This window comes from Eleutherodactylus coqui, chromosome 5 (assembly GCF_035609145.1).
Source record: "Eleutherodactylus coqui strain aEleCoq1 chromosome 5, aEleCoq1.hap1, whole genome shotgun sequence".
NCBI classification, from domain to species: domain Eukaryota; kingdom Metazoa; phylum Chordata; class Amphibia; order Anura; family Eleutherodactylidae; genus Eleutherodactylus; species Eleutherodactylus coqui.
Window position 1 is genome coordinate 150,768,715 of NC_089841.1, and position 17,983 is coordinate 150,786,697.

A 17,983-nucleotide genomic window follows, 5' to 3' on the forward strand; every position below is an offset into this window, starting at 1 on the left:
AAATAATTTACTTTTGAGGAAGGAAAACAGACCATGGTTCGTTTGCAAGTAAAGTGCATTTTTATTAGGAAAAGGTATTAGTACATAAATCAATTGGATTAAATTCCTAAAAGTCACAGTTTACAAAGCATCACATGTCACAGAATTAGGCACTTACTAAAGGTGTACAATATTCTAAAACATGGTGCTGCAAAACACAGGCAGAACAAGGAAACACGAAAATAGATTATACACAGTCGAAAAGTGGCTGGAGGACATGTGAAACGGAGGAATTTCCCATTCCGACCCCAGGCCTTTACAAATACAGCTACCATGGGGTAATTGTTCCCACATCAGGAATTATGAAGAAAGATTAAAAATGTACAAAGGAACTGCAGAAATAACGGGACAATTCACTGGACTGGATCTGAAAACAGTGCATGCAGGCTACCTCCACACACCGCGCATTTTCTGCAACACATTTTCCCAGCAGCAATTATATACCAAATTGCGTGGACACTGGCAGATTTTTTTTGCCAATTTCCTGGCGCCTTTTAAAAAGAAAGACTAAAAAGAAAAAAACTCCATTATACTCAACTCCTACGGCATCGCTTGCCTGCTGCCCCACTGGTCTCTGTACTCCAGACCTGCATATGTGATATCACCACCGGAGGTGGGGTGTACAGGGAATGGCGGGGGGCCGGGTGAGGGTCACTGCCACAGGAGCACCAGGAGAAGTTAGTTTTTTGTTTTTTTTTATTGCTGTCTTCCGCTGGAATATCAGCAACCAGATCATGGAAATTTTCTGCAGTACATCCGTTATGTGTGGACATAGCCTTAGAATCCTTTTTTGTCAACATTTGCTGAAAAGAAAGGGAGTTGACAATCAAATTTCAGCTATCCATTTTATAGGCCAAGCTAGAGCTCATGGAAGCTCATCAACTTGCCCACAGTGAACGTCCGTGAGGTCACTACTCCATAGTGTAACAGGTACACGTCAAATAGGTCAATGCACTATCATTATATTGGAATGTCATATAGAAATTGATAGCTTCAAGACAAACAACAAAAAAAGGATATGTTGTATTACAAACCTTCTCATCCATTTAATGCAAGGGAAGTAAATTGCTGAGGTTATCGCACCAGCTTTTTGGTGTAGATTCATTACTGTGAGTGCTCCATTGACATTAGGCACAAGGCTATAGGAAGGGTTATAAAGCTATGGAACACGTCTTGAATAAGGCTTAGTGTATATGTGACATTGGTTTACTCCATGTAGACGCTGGTTAAGATGCATTACCTCTGGATTTACATAAAGGTGCACTTCAGTGTTACTTAGCAAGGCACAACAACATATCAAACAATAGACTTAAAACATGTACAATGATATTAGTGACACCAAGATCTGAAGGAATCAAAAACACATTTTGGCATGACCACCGTGGGACGCGTAGACTTTAGTGTTACCAGCACCCTTATTTCCACGGTTATTTAATGCAGTAAACCAATATAAGCCGAGGCACATTAAAATGAACATGATCTAGAAATGGATTGTATATATAAATTTCATTTCAATAATGGAATAATCCTTCATTTAAAAAAAAAAAACAGGAATGAAACTGCATTCACATTCAAATACATCTAAAGGAACGAAAGAAAAATAACTTTTAATAAAAAGGAAAAAAACATAAATTACAACTGCAGTTTATGCAGCTTTAGGAAAGTTTTAGAGTAAGAAAGGTAGTGCTTTAACAAAAAATGCCAACCACACAGCTGAGCCGAGGAAATATCATACTGGTCCAAAGTACGAACCGGTCAAGTCCAAGAACATCTGCTCTGCAGTATGGAAGCGACTTCATTTCACATCAAAGCATAAAAACATTGTAGTAACCTTACACAAGATCAGATGTGCATCATAAAAAGGACAAAGAATCTCATTAGATATTTAAAAATCCCTTCGCATACGTAACTTGACACAAATAAAAGTTAGTCCACGTTAGACTCTGTAGGGTGGATTTATCAATGTGAAGACTATGACAGTGGCATAAAGCGTCCTGAAGCAAGCCTCAGACAACCGTCTCCAGATTTATCAAACTGCCAAGTTCTACAAGACTGTTCGGGGTTATTGCTCTACATGTGGCCAAGACCACACCGACATAAGGTGGCCAATGACTACATGATTTTGCTAGTTCTATCCTTTTACTGAAAATCTCATGCACCCATTGGCCACAACCCTGGGTGTAGTTTCAATGGCATGCAGCATCCAGCCTGAATGGTGTTCTTTTATAATGGGCACAGCACGGGTGTCATCTGTGTGGTTAAAGGGAATTTCGTGGACCTTAAAAAAAATAAATAAAAAATCCCTCGACTTAAAATTGCTTTAACTAAAGAAAACAAAAAGTGCACACTTGCCTACTTCATAGGCTTTCCCCTCCAGCACTGGAGTCCCAGTGCCCTCCACTCAGAACCCAGAAGCAGCCAGAGGGCCATCGCATGTCACACGTTGTGCACGTGGCGACTTAGTCAATCAGCAGCCACAAATGGCTCACAGCCGACGTCTGTGATTGGCGGTGTGGTTACGTGCACATGACTGGCAACCTGCTTCTTCCAGGTTCCAAGTGGCGGGCACCAAGAATCCAGCACTGGACGCGGAGCCTCTGAAGTAGGAGAGTATGCATTTTTCTTTATTTTAGAAAGTTTTAAGCCTAGGAAATATTTTTAAGCCCTGGAAAACCCGTTTAACTAACCCCAGCTGTGATACATTTATACCCAAATACATAATTGTGCCTCACAATATAGAAGCACGGGTATGATGGCAACTTGCTCCAGAGACGTTATTGATAAATCTGCCCTAGGATAGGGATATATAACCAGCACAAAAAGGAGAAAATGGTTAGGCCCATTTCTATGCCTGCCGTTGTGGTTCAACGCGAAAATGTAAATGCAAATCCATGTTCAACCACACTACACAAATGCAGTTGATCAGGCAAATATACACCACAAATCAATTTGTCTGGATCCATAAGCGGAAAAGAAGAAACAGCAATAATTAGTTTACAAGAGAATTTTTTTTTTTTTAGAATATTGCAGTTTCAATCGTGTAGATGCAGGTTTTTCGACTCACACATCAGGAGGTGCAAATGTTTACTTAACATCCATTGAATGTTATGCAATATACAGTCCCTAGCCATCATGATACATAGTTCACATTGCCAGAAGAGAAAGTAATTGCTAAGGTACAGTGTAATCTCTACTGCTACACCCCCGGAAGTACTTTGGGCTTTAGAAGTAAGGCAGGGCGCGGACATTGCTCCCTTTGTTAAGCATTCATACTATTGGAATAGTTGTTGGCTCTAACACAATAAGATCAAACGAATAACATTCAATCTCTCTTGTCCATTCATCCTCAGCAGGGGACTGTATACCACCATAGACTAAAATAGAATCACCGTGACATTGTTGACTACTGCCCATACGTTTCATTGGTTCAATTCTAACTAGAGTTAAATATTAACAAGCCACTAAGCTAGATTTAAAAGGTAGCAGCAGAGGAAACCAGGAAGAAAGAAGCCCATGATCCAACGCAAGGCATGGTGGTTAGTGGCGATCACAAGAGGCTGCAAAATCAAATATGAAAACAGAAGCAGCGTAATCTACATACAGAAAAAAAGAAAATGATGCTAAGGAAATAAAGATGGCGGTCACCTACCTAAAGCACCATAGAACTAACGGTGCTGTTATTACAGAGGACAGGGAGTCGGTGCTGCATTTTTCATACTCACCCGCTTCCTGAATCTGGCAGTGCCCACTTGTAAGGTCGATGCACAGCCTGAAAATCTGACCATTTTTAGCGTTCCATGCATGTACCCTCTCAAGAGCGTGAACATGGGAGTTTGAAAAAAGCTATATTTGCGGCCGGCATGCAGAATTTACAGATGAGCACTGAGAGATACAGGAAACTGGCGAGTATGAAAAATACAGCACCCAACTCCCTGTCCCCTGCCCTAACAGCACTAGAACTCAGTTTATGGTGCTTTGGGCAGTTGACAGGTCCCCTTTAAGACAGCTGCCGGTTAAACTGCTATTTCACCCTACTACGTCATAAATATGCTTTTTTCAGATGTGGACAGAGGAAAATGCTGCTGTCAGCCTTCAGACCCGACAGTCGCCTGTAATTCACGAGAATAAAGCATTCACCATAGCAGATATCAGGGGAAAAAAGAAAATCTGACACCAGAGAAGAGTTGGGAGACCCCATAAACATTAGTTGTCTGTTTCTACTGAAGTTGCCATTTATCTGATGTGCATAGAAACCTTACGTGAACGCAGGGCTAATAGCACTAATACTTGTTTATAACACAGGTAAACAATAATAGAAAGCAATGATAAGTGCAGTACAGATGTAGGGTTTATGCAATCAAGTGTTCCAAATTGGGGGGGAAAAAAAACAAAAACAAAACAAAAAAAAAACACAAATATGACTGTAAAACAAACAATGTGATAAGAAAAGTTCAATTCAGGGGATTGTCTTCTGTTAATAAAAGGTAGGCTGAACAGTTGAAGATGACAGTAAATCAGTTTAGGAGGGCACATAACCTCAGAATTAGTCCTTAACATACAGTATGGTGAGATATACAAAGTTAACACTGGGTGGATCAGCATTTGAGGTTTAAAGTTGTGATGGACTGTAAAGAACAAAAAACATAACATGGTTACAGCATTGTTAGATCTACTCCGTAGCAGGAAGGGGAGCGCCACGGCTCAAAAGGAGAGAAAAAAAATACATATATGTATTTTTTTTCTGTTTCATAAAAACGTATTAAACCTAAAACCTTGTTTGTTAGGTGTAGTGAGGAGCATGCCGAGCATTGCTCTGCTTTCTTACAGAGGACGCTGTGCTTACTCCCATAATAAGAGGCCAACGTGTTTCAGTCTGCAGCCACTTACTCCACACTCCTGTTGTGTGTAAAAGAGCCTATATGTGGCATACAATAAGCAAAGAAAGCTACAAGGCGTCTCATCACTAAGGCAGCCAAGTACTTAAAGAAGAGATTCTGGTGCAAAGCTGAAGCGAGGAGGTGGGATGGCAGAGTCCTTTCTTGGTGGAATCCTTATTTCAATGTTGTACCCAGGATGATTGCAAGAATTAGCAGCAAGATGGCCACGCAGATGATGATGAAGATCATTTTCTGGAAAGGAAAGACGTAAATGAACATATTTTAGCACAGAAATGGAACTAGAAAACAGGTTGATTAGAATTGCTACACAATACAGATAAGAGACATGACTATTTTGTTAATACCTATATTATATTGCCATTCAATATTTTAGATGAAAAAATGAGAAAACAACATTCTCATTGCAGAGACAAGTTACTTCTCGATGCGCCCTTTTTTCCTCCAGAGGTATGTGTAAATATTTGCTCTCAAATCACACATGAATATTTAACGCATGGCTATGGAAAGCGTGCACTGCGCTACTCACAGTTGGATTATCGCAATGCAAGATCGCCCGTGGACAGGAGACCTTATACATTTCATGTCTTTTTGGTACATGAGTACGTTCACTCATCTCTAATTAGAGGGAATTTCTAGTGTCACATTACCTCAAATTAACACTAAAGTATGACAAATACAAAGTAAAACAACAAAGATGTGCACCTAATTATCCCAAGTGTGTACAAACAGTGCTCACATTTATACAACGTGTGTTCACCGTGTGTTGAACTGTAGTGTTCACCCCTTATACAATCAACCTGGTTTACCAAGAGCAAACTTTAAACTGATCCAATAATACAATCTATGTGTTATTACACCCCTATAAATGAACAGTCTTCGTATAGCAGACAGAATCTGACATCCCCATTTCCAGGTTGATGGTACAAGAACAGAGAAGTAAACTAATGGCTTACTTACTGCCTCATGGGCAGATGCTGAATTATAAAAGCAACCAAAAGGTTCATCTGATGCCAACCGATAACCCTATAATCAAGGCAACTATGCCCATCACCACCAACACTAAAATGGCAACGATCCATCTTTTCTGTAAGTAAACAAAAAATGTTTAAAAGAATATTACTATAGTCCAGTTTTTAATAGCATGTAAGCCATTTTTACATGAAACAACCATTGAGATCACTTCTTGTCTAAGGCCTCATGTCCATGGGGAAAATCAGGCCCGCCGCGGATTCTCCATGCAGAATCCTGCAGCGGGTCCCTCCTTTCCCGGGGACATGAGGCTAAAAAAAAAAAAAATTAAACTTGCCTGTTCGGACGCTGCAGATCTTCCCTCCGTCGCGGCCGGATCTTCTTTCTTCGGCCCGGCGGATGTGTTCGGCACGCCGGCAGCGTGCCGCGCGCATGCGCTGGGCACATCTGCCGGGCCGAAGAAAGAAGATCCGGCCGCGACGAAGGGAAGATCCGCAGCGTCCGGACAGCTAAGTTTTAATTCAGGTACGGGTGTTCCGCGGATCCGGACGGATTTCATAGGCCTCAAGAGAAGCCTGCGGGAGCCCCGCACTAAAATGGAGCATGCCGCGTTTTTTTTCCCTGCACACGCAATCCGCTCATGAATGGAAAAATGACATCCGCAGGTATTTAACTACCTGCGGGTGTCCAGTGCATCCCTATAGGGCACGGATCCGCGTGCAGGAAAAACGCTGCAGATTTTAAATCATCTTTTTACCGTGGCCTCCTTCACACGGGCGACACGATATCACCATGAGAGAATCACAGCAATATCGTATCCGTGGTCTGTGCGATATCACTGTGTTTTTTCGCGGCAGTACCGGGATGATTGTGGCGCTACAAAGTCGCAAGTGGTGCCAAGTCACGCGCCTTTGTAGCACCAGTTGCGAGGATTTTCGGGTGGGGTCAGGACACTTGAAATATAAGCCACACCCTGAAAATAAGCCCTAGCTGCAGGCAAAAAAAAAAAAAGAGAATACATCACTTTAGAAGCTCTGTCAGCTCAGCTGCATCTTGTTTCCAGTCCCTGGCACTGGTCTTCATCATATCTTCTGTCTGGGGATTGAAACCCCCTCCCCCCCTCCTAGAACTGCCTCTGATTGGCCTAGCATTGTGACGCTTAGCAAATCAGAGCTAGTGCTCAATGAACCAATTACAGCCATTTATTGAGTGCTGGCTCTGACTGGCTAGGCATCACAGCGCTCAGACAATCAGAGGCAGCAATTCCAGGAGGCGGGGATTTTTCAATCCCTGGCCAGAAGAGATGATGAAGAACAGTGTCGGTGACGGGGAAGAAGATACAGTGGAGCCGGACAGCGCTTCTAAGATGATGCATTCTTTTTTTTTTTACCTGCAGTTACGGCTTAGTTTAGGGCTTTGACAGTACGTTTTCCTACTGTCAAAGTTGCATCGCACAGCACGAAAAAGAGAGAGGAAGGCTCCATAGGGAAACAGACTACAAAACCTCATGAGTAGCGTGTTTATCAAGAAACCTGCAAGGTTTTTGACTTGCAATGTTGCATTCTACAAAATATCGCAAATGTGAAGGAACCCATAGGAAAGCATGGGCTTCACATACATGCGACTTGTAGCATTGTTGCAACGGGTGAAAATCGTGCGACTTTCTCGCCTGTGTGAAGAAGGCCTAAAATTCAATAAAAAAATGAGAGCTGGAATGTGACTGGTTACTATGGATAAAGTCCAATATTCTATACAATAAGGTTACTAACTTACCCTGCGCGATTTGCTCTGATATTTTACAGCCTTCTTGGTTTCTTCTTTGGCTTGTTCAATGTAATCAACAGCATTTTCAACATTCTTTTCAATATTGTTTATCATTTCACCCTACGTAAGTGCGAGATCAAATTTAAAGAAAATATTAAGACAACTGCAAACCAATAGAACATAAATGGCTGATTAAATGTATGAAACTAGACAATGCAGAAAAGCCCCGACAACGCTGATGAGGTGGGTGGGGGGGGGGGGTTCTTTTTCTGGGGAAAAAAAAAAGGGACACGATTTTTTTAACTCTTAAAACCCTACAAGGAAGTAAAACTCATTTTAAAGGGTCATGGATGCCAAGAAACAAAGTCAAGACATAACCGAGTACATTTTCTCAGGCACTATAACTGTATACTGACGAACCTTAATGTTAGAGGTCAAAACAGCTATAGCATTCATCCACTGATGTTTTTTTCATAGCTACACATAAAGGGGCATATGCATCTAAGGATACACCATAAATGTCTAATAATGTGGGTCCCTCCATTAGGGCTTGTACTCATGTCAAGAATGTAACTGTCTGCTCTGTTGTAACTCCCAAAGAAGTGAATGGAGAGACCTGTCCACATGTGTAGCCACCTTTCCATTCATTCTCCATCTGACAGCTGTTGCCACATCAAAAAGCTAGATGGGGTCAAAGTGGAATGAATTTCTGCAAAAGGAATACTGCTTACATTTTGTGCTGATCACATGGCTTTGCTAATATGACAATGGATTTTCCCACTAACTGAGAATTGCTATTATTTTATACCCTTCACTTGACGGATGGTGCGTCCATGTCCTGTGCGATGCGAGTTGTGCTTGAGGACCTCAGGCACAACGCACTCCTGACCACGTAAATATGGCCTCAATCCCAGACGCAACGTCAGAAACAACTTGGGGTCAAAAATATAAAAAACACTGACAAAGTACTGAAACACTCCGAAATCTGCATCACTAACCGAATATCTGGGCACTGCATAAAGGCATCCAAACATAAAAAAGAATGCCTAGTGCTCAGATTGACCAGACAGCCATGCCTTCTGCATGCACCACAGCGCCGCCAGAAACTCTATAGTGGTGGTGGCAAAGAAAGACCATGCTGGAACAAGAACCACTCTTATTTAGGTTTGTCGTCATTATCCAATACTTCAGCATTAAAGAGAAACAAAAACATACAAATGAACATTATGTAAAACAAGCACAAAGTAACACTTGCACAATAACTCTGCTTTTAGGCAATGTTCCCCACTAAGGATTGTGTCTAAATGGTAGTAAAGTCCTTCACTACCAACACATAATAGTCAAAAAGTATCAGACACAAAACAAAACTGGGCGTTGACCTTGAACTCTATGGAGTTTCATGCTATGGGTGACAGGTCCATAAAGAGCTTGGATAGAAGTGATCCATGCATACAAATGGAGGTGACTGTATTAACCAAATACACTGTAAATAGAAAAATGTTTCATGTCATTTGGAGGTGTTGGAATGAAAATGCTGACAAGAGGACAACGTGTGGATTTACCTCAATTTTGGTCCTTCAGAGGATAGAACCAGCAGCAAATAATAGAGCATTAAACAATTTATTAAAATAGGTTACGAAGATCCTATTATTTTCCTGGTAATGCTTTCTATTACAATATTTATATAATGCCGTTACGTTCTGTAGCACGTCACATAGCAAAATATTGCTAACATAGCACCAAAGATATGCATAGAAAATAAAACTATCATTTGTATGTATGCAATTTTTTGGGTGTTTGTCTAATAAAAAAATCACTCATAAATGGTAAAACATAAAAGTTACTCAAATGGTAAAACGTAGTCAGCAATCTGCTTAAAGGGGTAGTCTACTTTAATATTTTTTTTTTAAATAGTTTTAGACCCCAGGTGCCCAAAACTATATAAAAGCAGTATACTAACCACGGCGCCAGAGCACACTTTCGGTGTTCTGGCATCTGACAGATGACATCACTGAATCTTCTGGCCTGGTGACATCACGCAAACCTGTCATGTGAGCTTCTTACCTTGGCAGGTTTACGGGACATCGCTGATGATGTCAGATGTCTCTGCTGTAATACTATAATTAGGTCTTTACACTTTAACCCCCCCTTCCCAAAGTTATTAAGAGCACTATATGACTAACATTATATAGAAGTATTTTCTTATAGCAGATCTGATAAACATACAAGATGCAACTGGGAAGATACTTCAGTGCTAGGGTACCTAGGGTGATGGGTCGACAAAGAGCTACCCTGTGCAAACAGGCAGTTTGCCGTGCTCATTTTTCAGAGGCATCAATGAAAACAGCCATCTTACGAGGCTATGACGAAGTCCTCCGCTTCTCCATAACAGACTGTATAAATGAACGTCATTATGAGCTAAAGCAAAAAATAGTCACCTGAGTCTCCACCAACATTGCAATGTCCGTAAACATGTTATGTAACTCCCGTATGCTCGATTCCAACTTCATGATGTCCTTGTGTCTTGCTTCAATCTCATTCAAAGCCTGCCGCGTGATCTGAGAATCTGAAATAATCTAAACGGGGAAAGAACAGTTGAGGAAGACAAACTTTTGTACTTGCTTGTCAGATGGATTTTGCCAAGCAGTTCTAATACTTACATCTGAAGTGAAGATGGATGGGTTCCCACTCTCCAGCATCTCCTCCAGTTCATCATCCGTGGTTGTTCTTCCAGCTGCAAAAATAAAGATCTAATGCTGAAACGTATCAAGTGAAAAAACAGAGAAAACAAAACCCAGTCATGATAGAAAGAGTTTATAAAGGGTGAACCAAACAGTAAAATAGGCGAAATGAGGAACTATAGGAACTCCAGCACCATAAAACGTAGAAACTTTACTGAAGATCCATAAAAGAACAGGGAAAGGCGCACCACATTAAAACTTGTCGACGTGTCGCAGCTTACCAAGAGCTTTAAACTTAGATGCCAAACTAAAGGGCCACTCCGCTGATTTTTTTTTTTCTTAAATTCATTTATGATGTAGTTGTTCCTTTGCGTCTAAAACTCCCAGACCCTTTTTCCTCAGATGGTCATGTGACTTCAGTTCTGACCAGCTGAGATCTACTTGGGGATTATGGATTAATTTTCTAGTCAAGTAGAAATCGAGCATATGTTGTGTTCTGAGGAAAGTCATTGTGTGAGGGGTACTGGACAAAACATGTCAAACTACGATAAGAGTTTTTCTTACCTGTGTGTTTTGTTCGCTGTTGGCAGTCCTATGTAAGTACAATTCCAGTTTCTACTACACATGGTAAGCTTATCAGTGTGTATGAATGAATACGTGTCCCCGCTGTTTGCGTAGTGTGGATTTGTAGTTTGTATATTACACTCTGAATCCTCACATAGTATTAATGTGACACGTGATTGACAGACGGCGGGATGATGGGATAATTCATGTATTCCAAGAATGTAGCTGCCTATTTGGGATGCAGAAGTCCTTGATCGGTTCAAAAAAAAAAAGAAAAATGGTAGTGGTGGATACCAGGACCACTTCGAAGGAATCTACTTCTCCCCTACAACTAGTGACAAAGAAAATAGACAACTAAAGAGCAACACACAAAGAATCTTGTGATCCAATGTAAAAAATACCAATTTATTCGATATAACAGGGGTAGGACTCACCTGGTGTGATAGGAATGCCTGACGGCACTCCCTCACACCATCAATCGTTAAAGGCCTTAAGATAATCAATCACAGATCAACCCCTCCAAATCCAAGATTTCTCTTCATATGTCAATTCAATTCCAGACTCCTGGCCCCGCCTCTTCCCCACAAGTAGGAGGTGGTTACATGTAGGTAGGTTCCCAGGGTGAGGTGCTGCCAGCAGCTGCTGTGTGTTCAGTTAGGGGACGTGTCTGCCGGCACTAGGGGAGGAGGCCTTTCCTGAGGTTCTCCAAAGTGCGTTGCGTTTCCTGACTATTTATTAAAAAAAGTCCAAGCTTCTTCACTCTAAAAAGTATGAGTCTTCTGTTCCAGCTCTGGACGTGAATAGATATAGGAAAAACAATCTTGGATCAGGGAGGTTAATAGAACCATCACCCCACATGAAGTGATGATTATTTGTGCCCTTTAATTGGTTAGACCCCTGAGCGCTGGTTTATATTTTCTCCATATACTGTGAAAAAACCTTGTGGTTAGAGATGGCTCAACCAAAAATCACCTACTGATCACCCTCACTCTGCACGGAGAGAAGAACACCACAACAGAAGTGGAAGATTTGCTGGGCTTTTCTTATTCTAATAAGTATACTCTTTACTGTATTTTTCTTCTTCACCATTTCCATGGGCCCTTTTACATGGGCCAAAAAAAAAATAAAAATCATTCAGTGCAAATGCATGCCTGATTGAACAACGAATGGGAATTGTTCGTTTTTCAGTTTGTCTGTGCAAAAAATTGGACGGATCGGCCTGTGTAAATGGGCACTTGTTCATTAATGAAGGACTGCCTGTTTAGTGCCAATGGAGGCAGGCGGGCCGAAACAATCGCTGGCCTGCTCTGCCTCCATTCACTAACGATGCTCATTCCTCTGTTAAAAAACAAAACAAAAAAAAACAAAAAAACACAACAATAAGGGTAGGACCCATAGGAGAGTATCCCACGCTGAGCATACGCAAACAGCTAATTACCCGAGGGTTTTAGTACTATTAGCTTCTAATATAACCTTTAAATAAAAAACAACAACAAAAGAAAAATCTGAATTTAAATGAGGGCCCATAAGAAAATCCTAGAGCAAGGGGCAAACTGTCTCATATCTTGACATGAGCTTATTGACCATCTAAGTAGCTAGAGCCTGCAGACCCTTTAAGTTCTATATAGACTCTAGCTACTTTGGATATTTAGAGGTTTGCGTTCCTGCATAGGAGCACAGAAACGATTACTGCTGGAAGACCTGTTGGGCATCTCAGCTTGACAGGTTGTCCCGTGTAAAAGGACTCTTCAGCTTGTCTGCCACAAACAAGCATTGATGGACGCTCCTTCAGCATTATTTACATAGATACGAGAAGTGCTAATCGCTCTGACCAATCATTAGTGCGACCCTTCTCACACACAGGTTTATTGTTTTTGGCAGCACATCATTATCTACACAGCGATTTGCTGCCAAACTGATTTTTGCTGTCAGAGAATAGATACAGTCACTTGACAAATGAGTATGGTTTGTTGGATGATCAGCGTCACCTTCACACGGACAGATGATTAAGTGGATGGATGTTGCTTCCCAGTAGTAAAGGCCCTTTAAAAGAGATTAAAAGGATGCTGGCTGATAAAGGACCAGATGACAGATCTCTTAAGGAGTACACTCACACGTAGCAGAAATGGGGCTGATTTTCCACAAGAGAAAAATCACACCAAAATATGCAGCAGATTGCGCACAATTGGTGCAGATTTAACACTTGCAATTGAAAGGCTGAAGTCTGATGCAGATCCACTACAAATTCCGTACCAAGGGTGCAGATTTGGATGTGATTTTTGCTGTGGAATGTTCACCAGTTCCGCTACATGTGAAGTACCCCAATTCCATTAACAACCCAGCTCCTTCAGGGTCATCAGTGGCTGGTGAGCTCCATGTTTAACTGCCAGGTTGGACAGTATTTTTGTTTAAGCTAAAGCATCTTTCATTAAACAAGCTATGGAGTGTGCTGTTCATATTGCTGCAGTATGTCATCACAAGGGGCAGGAATTTAGTAAGAGTAAGGGAAACAAAAAAAAACAGAGCTCATGCCTGAAATGGGTGCTCAGCTGAAACACCATGATCTAAAAGGATGATGAATTCACTTGACTCACACTTTATTTGTACCACTGTTCATGGTTTTTGTGTTATGTTTCACAATAGAATGGTCACTTGTCCACATCGGACCCCTCAAATGCCAAGATATTATAGGCTGGGTTCCCATGGGGCGAAACTGCAGCGGAATTTCTGAGCGGACTTTCCATATGGAAATTCCGCCGGCAATCTTAAACCCGAGCCTAAGTACTGTGTTCCCCCCGATAATAAGCCCTACCCTGATTTTCAGAGGTGGAGTGTGTGTGTGGGGGAGAGGGGCTTAAAATATAAGTCCTCAACTGAAAATAAGCTCTAGCTACACTGCATGTAAAAAACAAAAACAAAAACAAAAAGGAGCAAAAAAGCGAAAAAAACAAACAAAAAAAACCCCCTCACCTAGCAGCCGGCGTTCACACCCCTCCTGCACGCCGACAGAGCAACAAAGCAGTTCTTTCTGATAGTGGGGCTTGAATACCCCACTTCCAGCAAGCTAATGCTCCGAAAGGTTAACTGAGTGCCACATAAGCCAATAAAAGCCGGCGCTCGATTAACCAAATCACAGCCATTTAATGAAGCTTGCTGGGATTGCTCTGTTGGCCACACACTACGGCCGCGCTGAAACGGACATGCCGCGTGGAATTCAAAGCCATGGCCTGTCAATTGTATTGCCGTTTCTGTTGCCGCTCTCCTCTCTATAGGGAGAGATGGCCGTAGCGGAACACAGGCAGTGAAGCAGGTTTTGAAGCTGCCTTTTTGCCGTGGAAATCTTGTGGAATTTCCGTGAGGTCCCGCTGCAGAGATTGCACGAGATTTGCGCAGGATTTACGCCCCATGGGAACGCAGCCTTAAGGGCTCTCTCATACAAGCGTATATTACTGTATATTCTGTTTTATTGCGCGCTTAATACACAGCACCAATCTTTACATTACTTTCAATTATGCCTCACACACACAGTGTGAAACGCGTCCAAAAAAATAGATCGCAGCACACACCATCTTGGCATGTATTACATGCGCTCACACTCCAAGATAATGCATCCGTGCTACAGAGCAGGAGGTATGAGCGTGGTTCGCTGTATTAAAAAAAAAACCAAAAAAAAAAAACTTGTGTTTTGAGACCCCTTAGATTTCAAAAACTAATTCCATACAGATCTTTATGCAATTGATATGTTGGAATCTGAAAGTGACTGATGATCTTTTGACATTGAGATGCACAAGCTGAAAAAAAAAAATTCTTCTGCACCAAGAAATTATGGGTTCATCAGACTGATGCATCACTGGGCTTTTTTTTCCTTTTTAAGCTTTATAATTAACTGTATGTATTTTTGTAATAGGGTTTTATTAAACATTTTGCACCATTTGACCTCTGCAGCTTTTATGTATCACAGCACATACAGTGGCTATAAAAGGTCTACACACCCCTGTAAAATGCCAGGTTTTTCTCATGTTAAGGGTGGGTTCACACAAGCGTGTTTTTGTGCATACTTAGGTGTGTACATACATGCGCACCTAGGTAGAGCAAAAACACACGTGAACACAGCTGCGTGCTTGTTGTCAATGGAGCCGTGGCTCTTGCCGGCGGCTCCATTGAAAACAATGGTCTGCCGGCCCCCTGCATTCTTTTTCAGGAAAGGGCTTTACATATAAGCCCTTCCCTGAAAAAGAAACATTTTAGTGTAAAAAAAATAAATAAAAAATGATGCAGCAGAGGAATTCTTTAATTCTCAACCACAGCTGTCACACGACAGCTGCGGTTGAGAATCCTGCTGCCGGCATCCTTGTCAATGGCTTTTCAGGAAAGGGCTTCATAAGCCCTTCCCTGAAAAGCCATTTAAAAGAGTGTACAAAAAGAAAAATCAATACTCACCTGCCAGGGCTCAGCCGCGACTTCTGCCGCTGTCCCCGGCTCTGTAGTTCTGAGCTATCAGCAGCCGGGGATTTAAAATCCCTGCCTGCTGGTAGCTCTGATTGTGATTGGCTGAAGCGCTACAGAGTCGGGGACAGTGGCAGAAGTCGCTGCTGAGCCCTGGCAGCCATCAACGGCATTTCAGGGAAGGGCTTCATAAGCCGTTCCCTGAAAAGCCATTTAAAATAGTGTACAAAAGAAAAAAAAACAAAAACAAACAACTCATCTGCCGGGGCTCAGCCGCGACTTCTGCCGCTGTCCCCGGCTCTATAGCGCTGCTGATTTAAAATCCCCGCCTGCTGGTAGCTCTGATTGTGATTGGCTGAAGCACTTCACGGCAGCGGCGGAGAGGTACGTCTTTTTTTAAGCTAAAAGGTTTCTTTTCCAGGGAAGGGCTTATATGTAAAGCCCCATTGCTCACTTGTAGAGCCCTTAAGCTGCCAAAACGATGGAGAACCCCCACAAATGACCCCATTTTGAAAACTAGGCCCCTTCATGAATAAGTATTGCGCATTCCGACCCCACAGTTTTTGAATTAATCTAAGCAAAGCAGGAGGAAAAAAATAATGATTTTCATTTTTTTGGCAATTATGTAATTTTTGAAACAGTTTTTTTTTTTGTACAGCATACATAGGAATAACACTCTCACCCCAAAATGGATACCCCTGTTTGTCCCGTGTTCAGAAACATACCTATTGTGGCCCTAATATGTCTGTATGCACAACGGGGCTCAATCCGAAAGGAGCATTAAACTTCAAAAGTGTTTTAACTTTTAGGTAATCGCCATTATCCATTGGATAACAGCGATCACATGACCCCTCATCGCGGCCCAAGCTCCAAGCTCTCGGTTACCTTTAGTAGTCAGGAGCAAGGAGACTTTAAATTTCCTGGGCCCTACCCAGCTTCTGCGCTTGCGTCCACCATTTTGCTGATGGGCACATGCGCCGAAGTTGGGGAAAGGTCCATGGATAAAGATCCCATCGGGGGACATCGCCGGAGGCCCTAGATAAGTAATTTCACCTCCCCTCATGGATCAGATCCGTGATTGGAGGTGAAACTTTAACGCGATTGGCGTTTTCTATTGGAAAATCGCGATCACGTGACCAGGGACCGTGTACTGCGGGCCCCCGTAAAATCTTCAGGATCTTGGCTGTGTTCGGTAGCCAGGAGCAGGGAGATTTTAAATTACCCTGGCAATCTGCGGCTTTTGCACATACGGCTGCCATTTTGGTGGCGGGCGCGTTCGCAGAAGCCGTGGTGAGGTCAACGGATAAATCCGGGGCCTTAGGTACTTAATTTTATCTCGCCTCATGGATATCATCTGTGAGGGGAGATGAAAAACTTTTTTTTTTTTACTTTACATGATCGCTGTTATCCATTGGATAGCAATGATCATGTGACCGGGAACTGCATGCAGCGGATCCCAGTAACCTCTCTCTGCTCTCGGTTACACATGTTAGCTGGGAGCCAGAGAGATTTAAAATTTCCCGGGCTGCGCTCCCTTCTGTGCACGTGCCCGACGTATGGCGTGCATGCGCAGAAGGTGCCGTCGGGACATCGCGGAGGAGTCAGGTGAGCACTTTCAGAGGCTCTGATGGATCTGATCCATCAGGGCAGCTGAACCTTTAACTTTTTATTGACTTTTATACAAATCGGTGGCATTCGGTAAATGCCAGCAATCATGTGACCAGGGTGGGGGTCCCGCGGTCTGGGATGACAGCTCCAGGTTGCTGGCTATCTCCGGGAGCCGGCAGCATGGAGCAGTCACGTCCTCAGCTTGCAGGGCCTTAATCCCCGCAGGAAGCATGTTTCTACGTTCTCAGGGATTAAGGCCAAGCAAACTAGGACATAAAAAGAGGATTTTTTACTCACCGTAAAATCTCTTTCTCCTCTTGTCATTGGGGGACACAGCAAAGACCGTGGGATATAGCTTCTGCCACTAGGAGGCGACACTAAGCACAAAAAGTTAGCTCCGCCCTCTGGCTATATCCCTCCTGCCGACAGCAGGCTAATTAGTTTGTCGTGCCAGCAGTTGGAGTAGCCATGCGGGAACAGAGAGACAATAGTTAGTCATATGACACGTCAACAAAAAAATTTAACTGTAATGAAAAACACATAACCATGTGCGACTTACAGAATCCGGAGTCCGACCAGGACCACCAACCGTGTCATATAAAGAAAGAGGGGCGGGTGCTGTGTCCCCCAATGACGAGACGAGAAAGAGATTTTACGGTGAGTAAAAAATCCTCTTTTCTCGCTCGTGTCATTGGGGTACACAGCAAAGGCCGTGGGACGTCCCACAGCCGTCCCCGAGGGTGGGTACAAATAAATCAAAACGCATGCGGTCAGTTTACAGCCGTCTGTAAAACCTTTCGACCCAGCGAAGCGTCGGCTGACGCAAACGTATGTAACTGATAAAACTTAGAAAAGGTGTGCAGGGATGCCCAGGTAGCTGCCTTACACACCTGTGATACTGAGGCACCGTGATTGACCGCCCATGAAGCCCCCACCGCTCTGGCGGAATGTGCCGTCACCTGGAACGGCGGTGCCTCACCCTTAGCCTGGTAGGCCTCCACCACTGCCGAACGG

The 17,983-nt window shown here is 42.8% G+C and overlaps 1 protein-coding gene across 1 annotated transcript in view; it reads right to left on the reverse strand.

The window, feature by feature from the left end:
* Window positions 1–37: 37 nt before the first annotated feature.
* Window positions 38–17,983, reverse strand: part of STX2 (syntaxin 2) — a 57,764-nt gene continuing 39,818 nt past the window's right edge. Inside the window, exons 7-10 of the mRNA XM_066603411.1 lie at window positions 10,331–10,404; window positions 10,109–10,246; window positions 7,680–7,790; window positions 38–5,168 (exon numbers count right to left, since the gene is read on the reverse strand). Of these exons, the coding sequence (XP_066459508.1) occupies window positions 5,091–5,168; window positions 7,680–7,790; window positions 10,109–10,246; window positions 10,331–10,404 (401 nt within the window). The 3' untranslated portion in view covers window positions 38–5,090. The remainder of the gene's footprint in view (window positions 5,169–7,679; window positions 7,791–10,108; window positions 10,247–10,330; window positions 10,405–17,983) is intronic.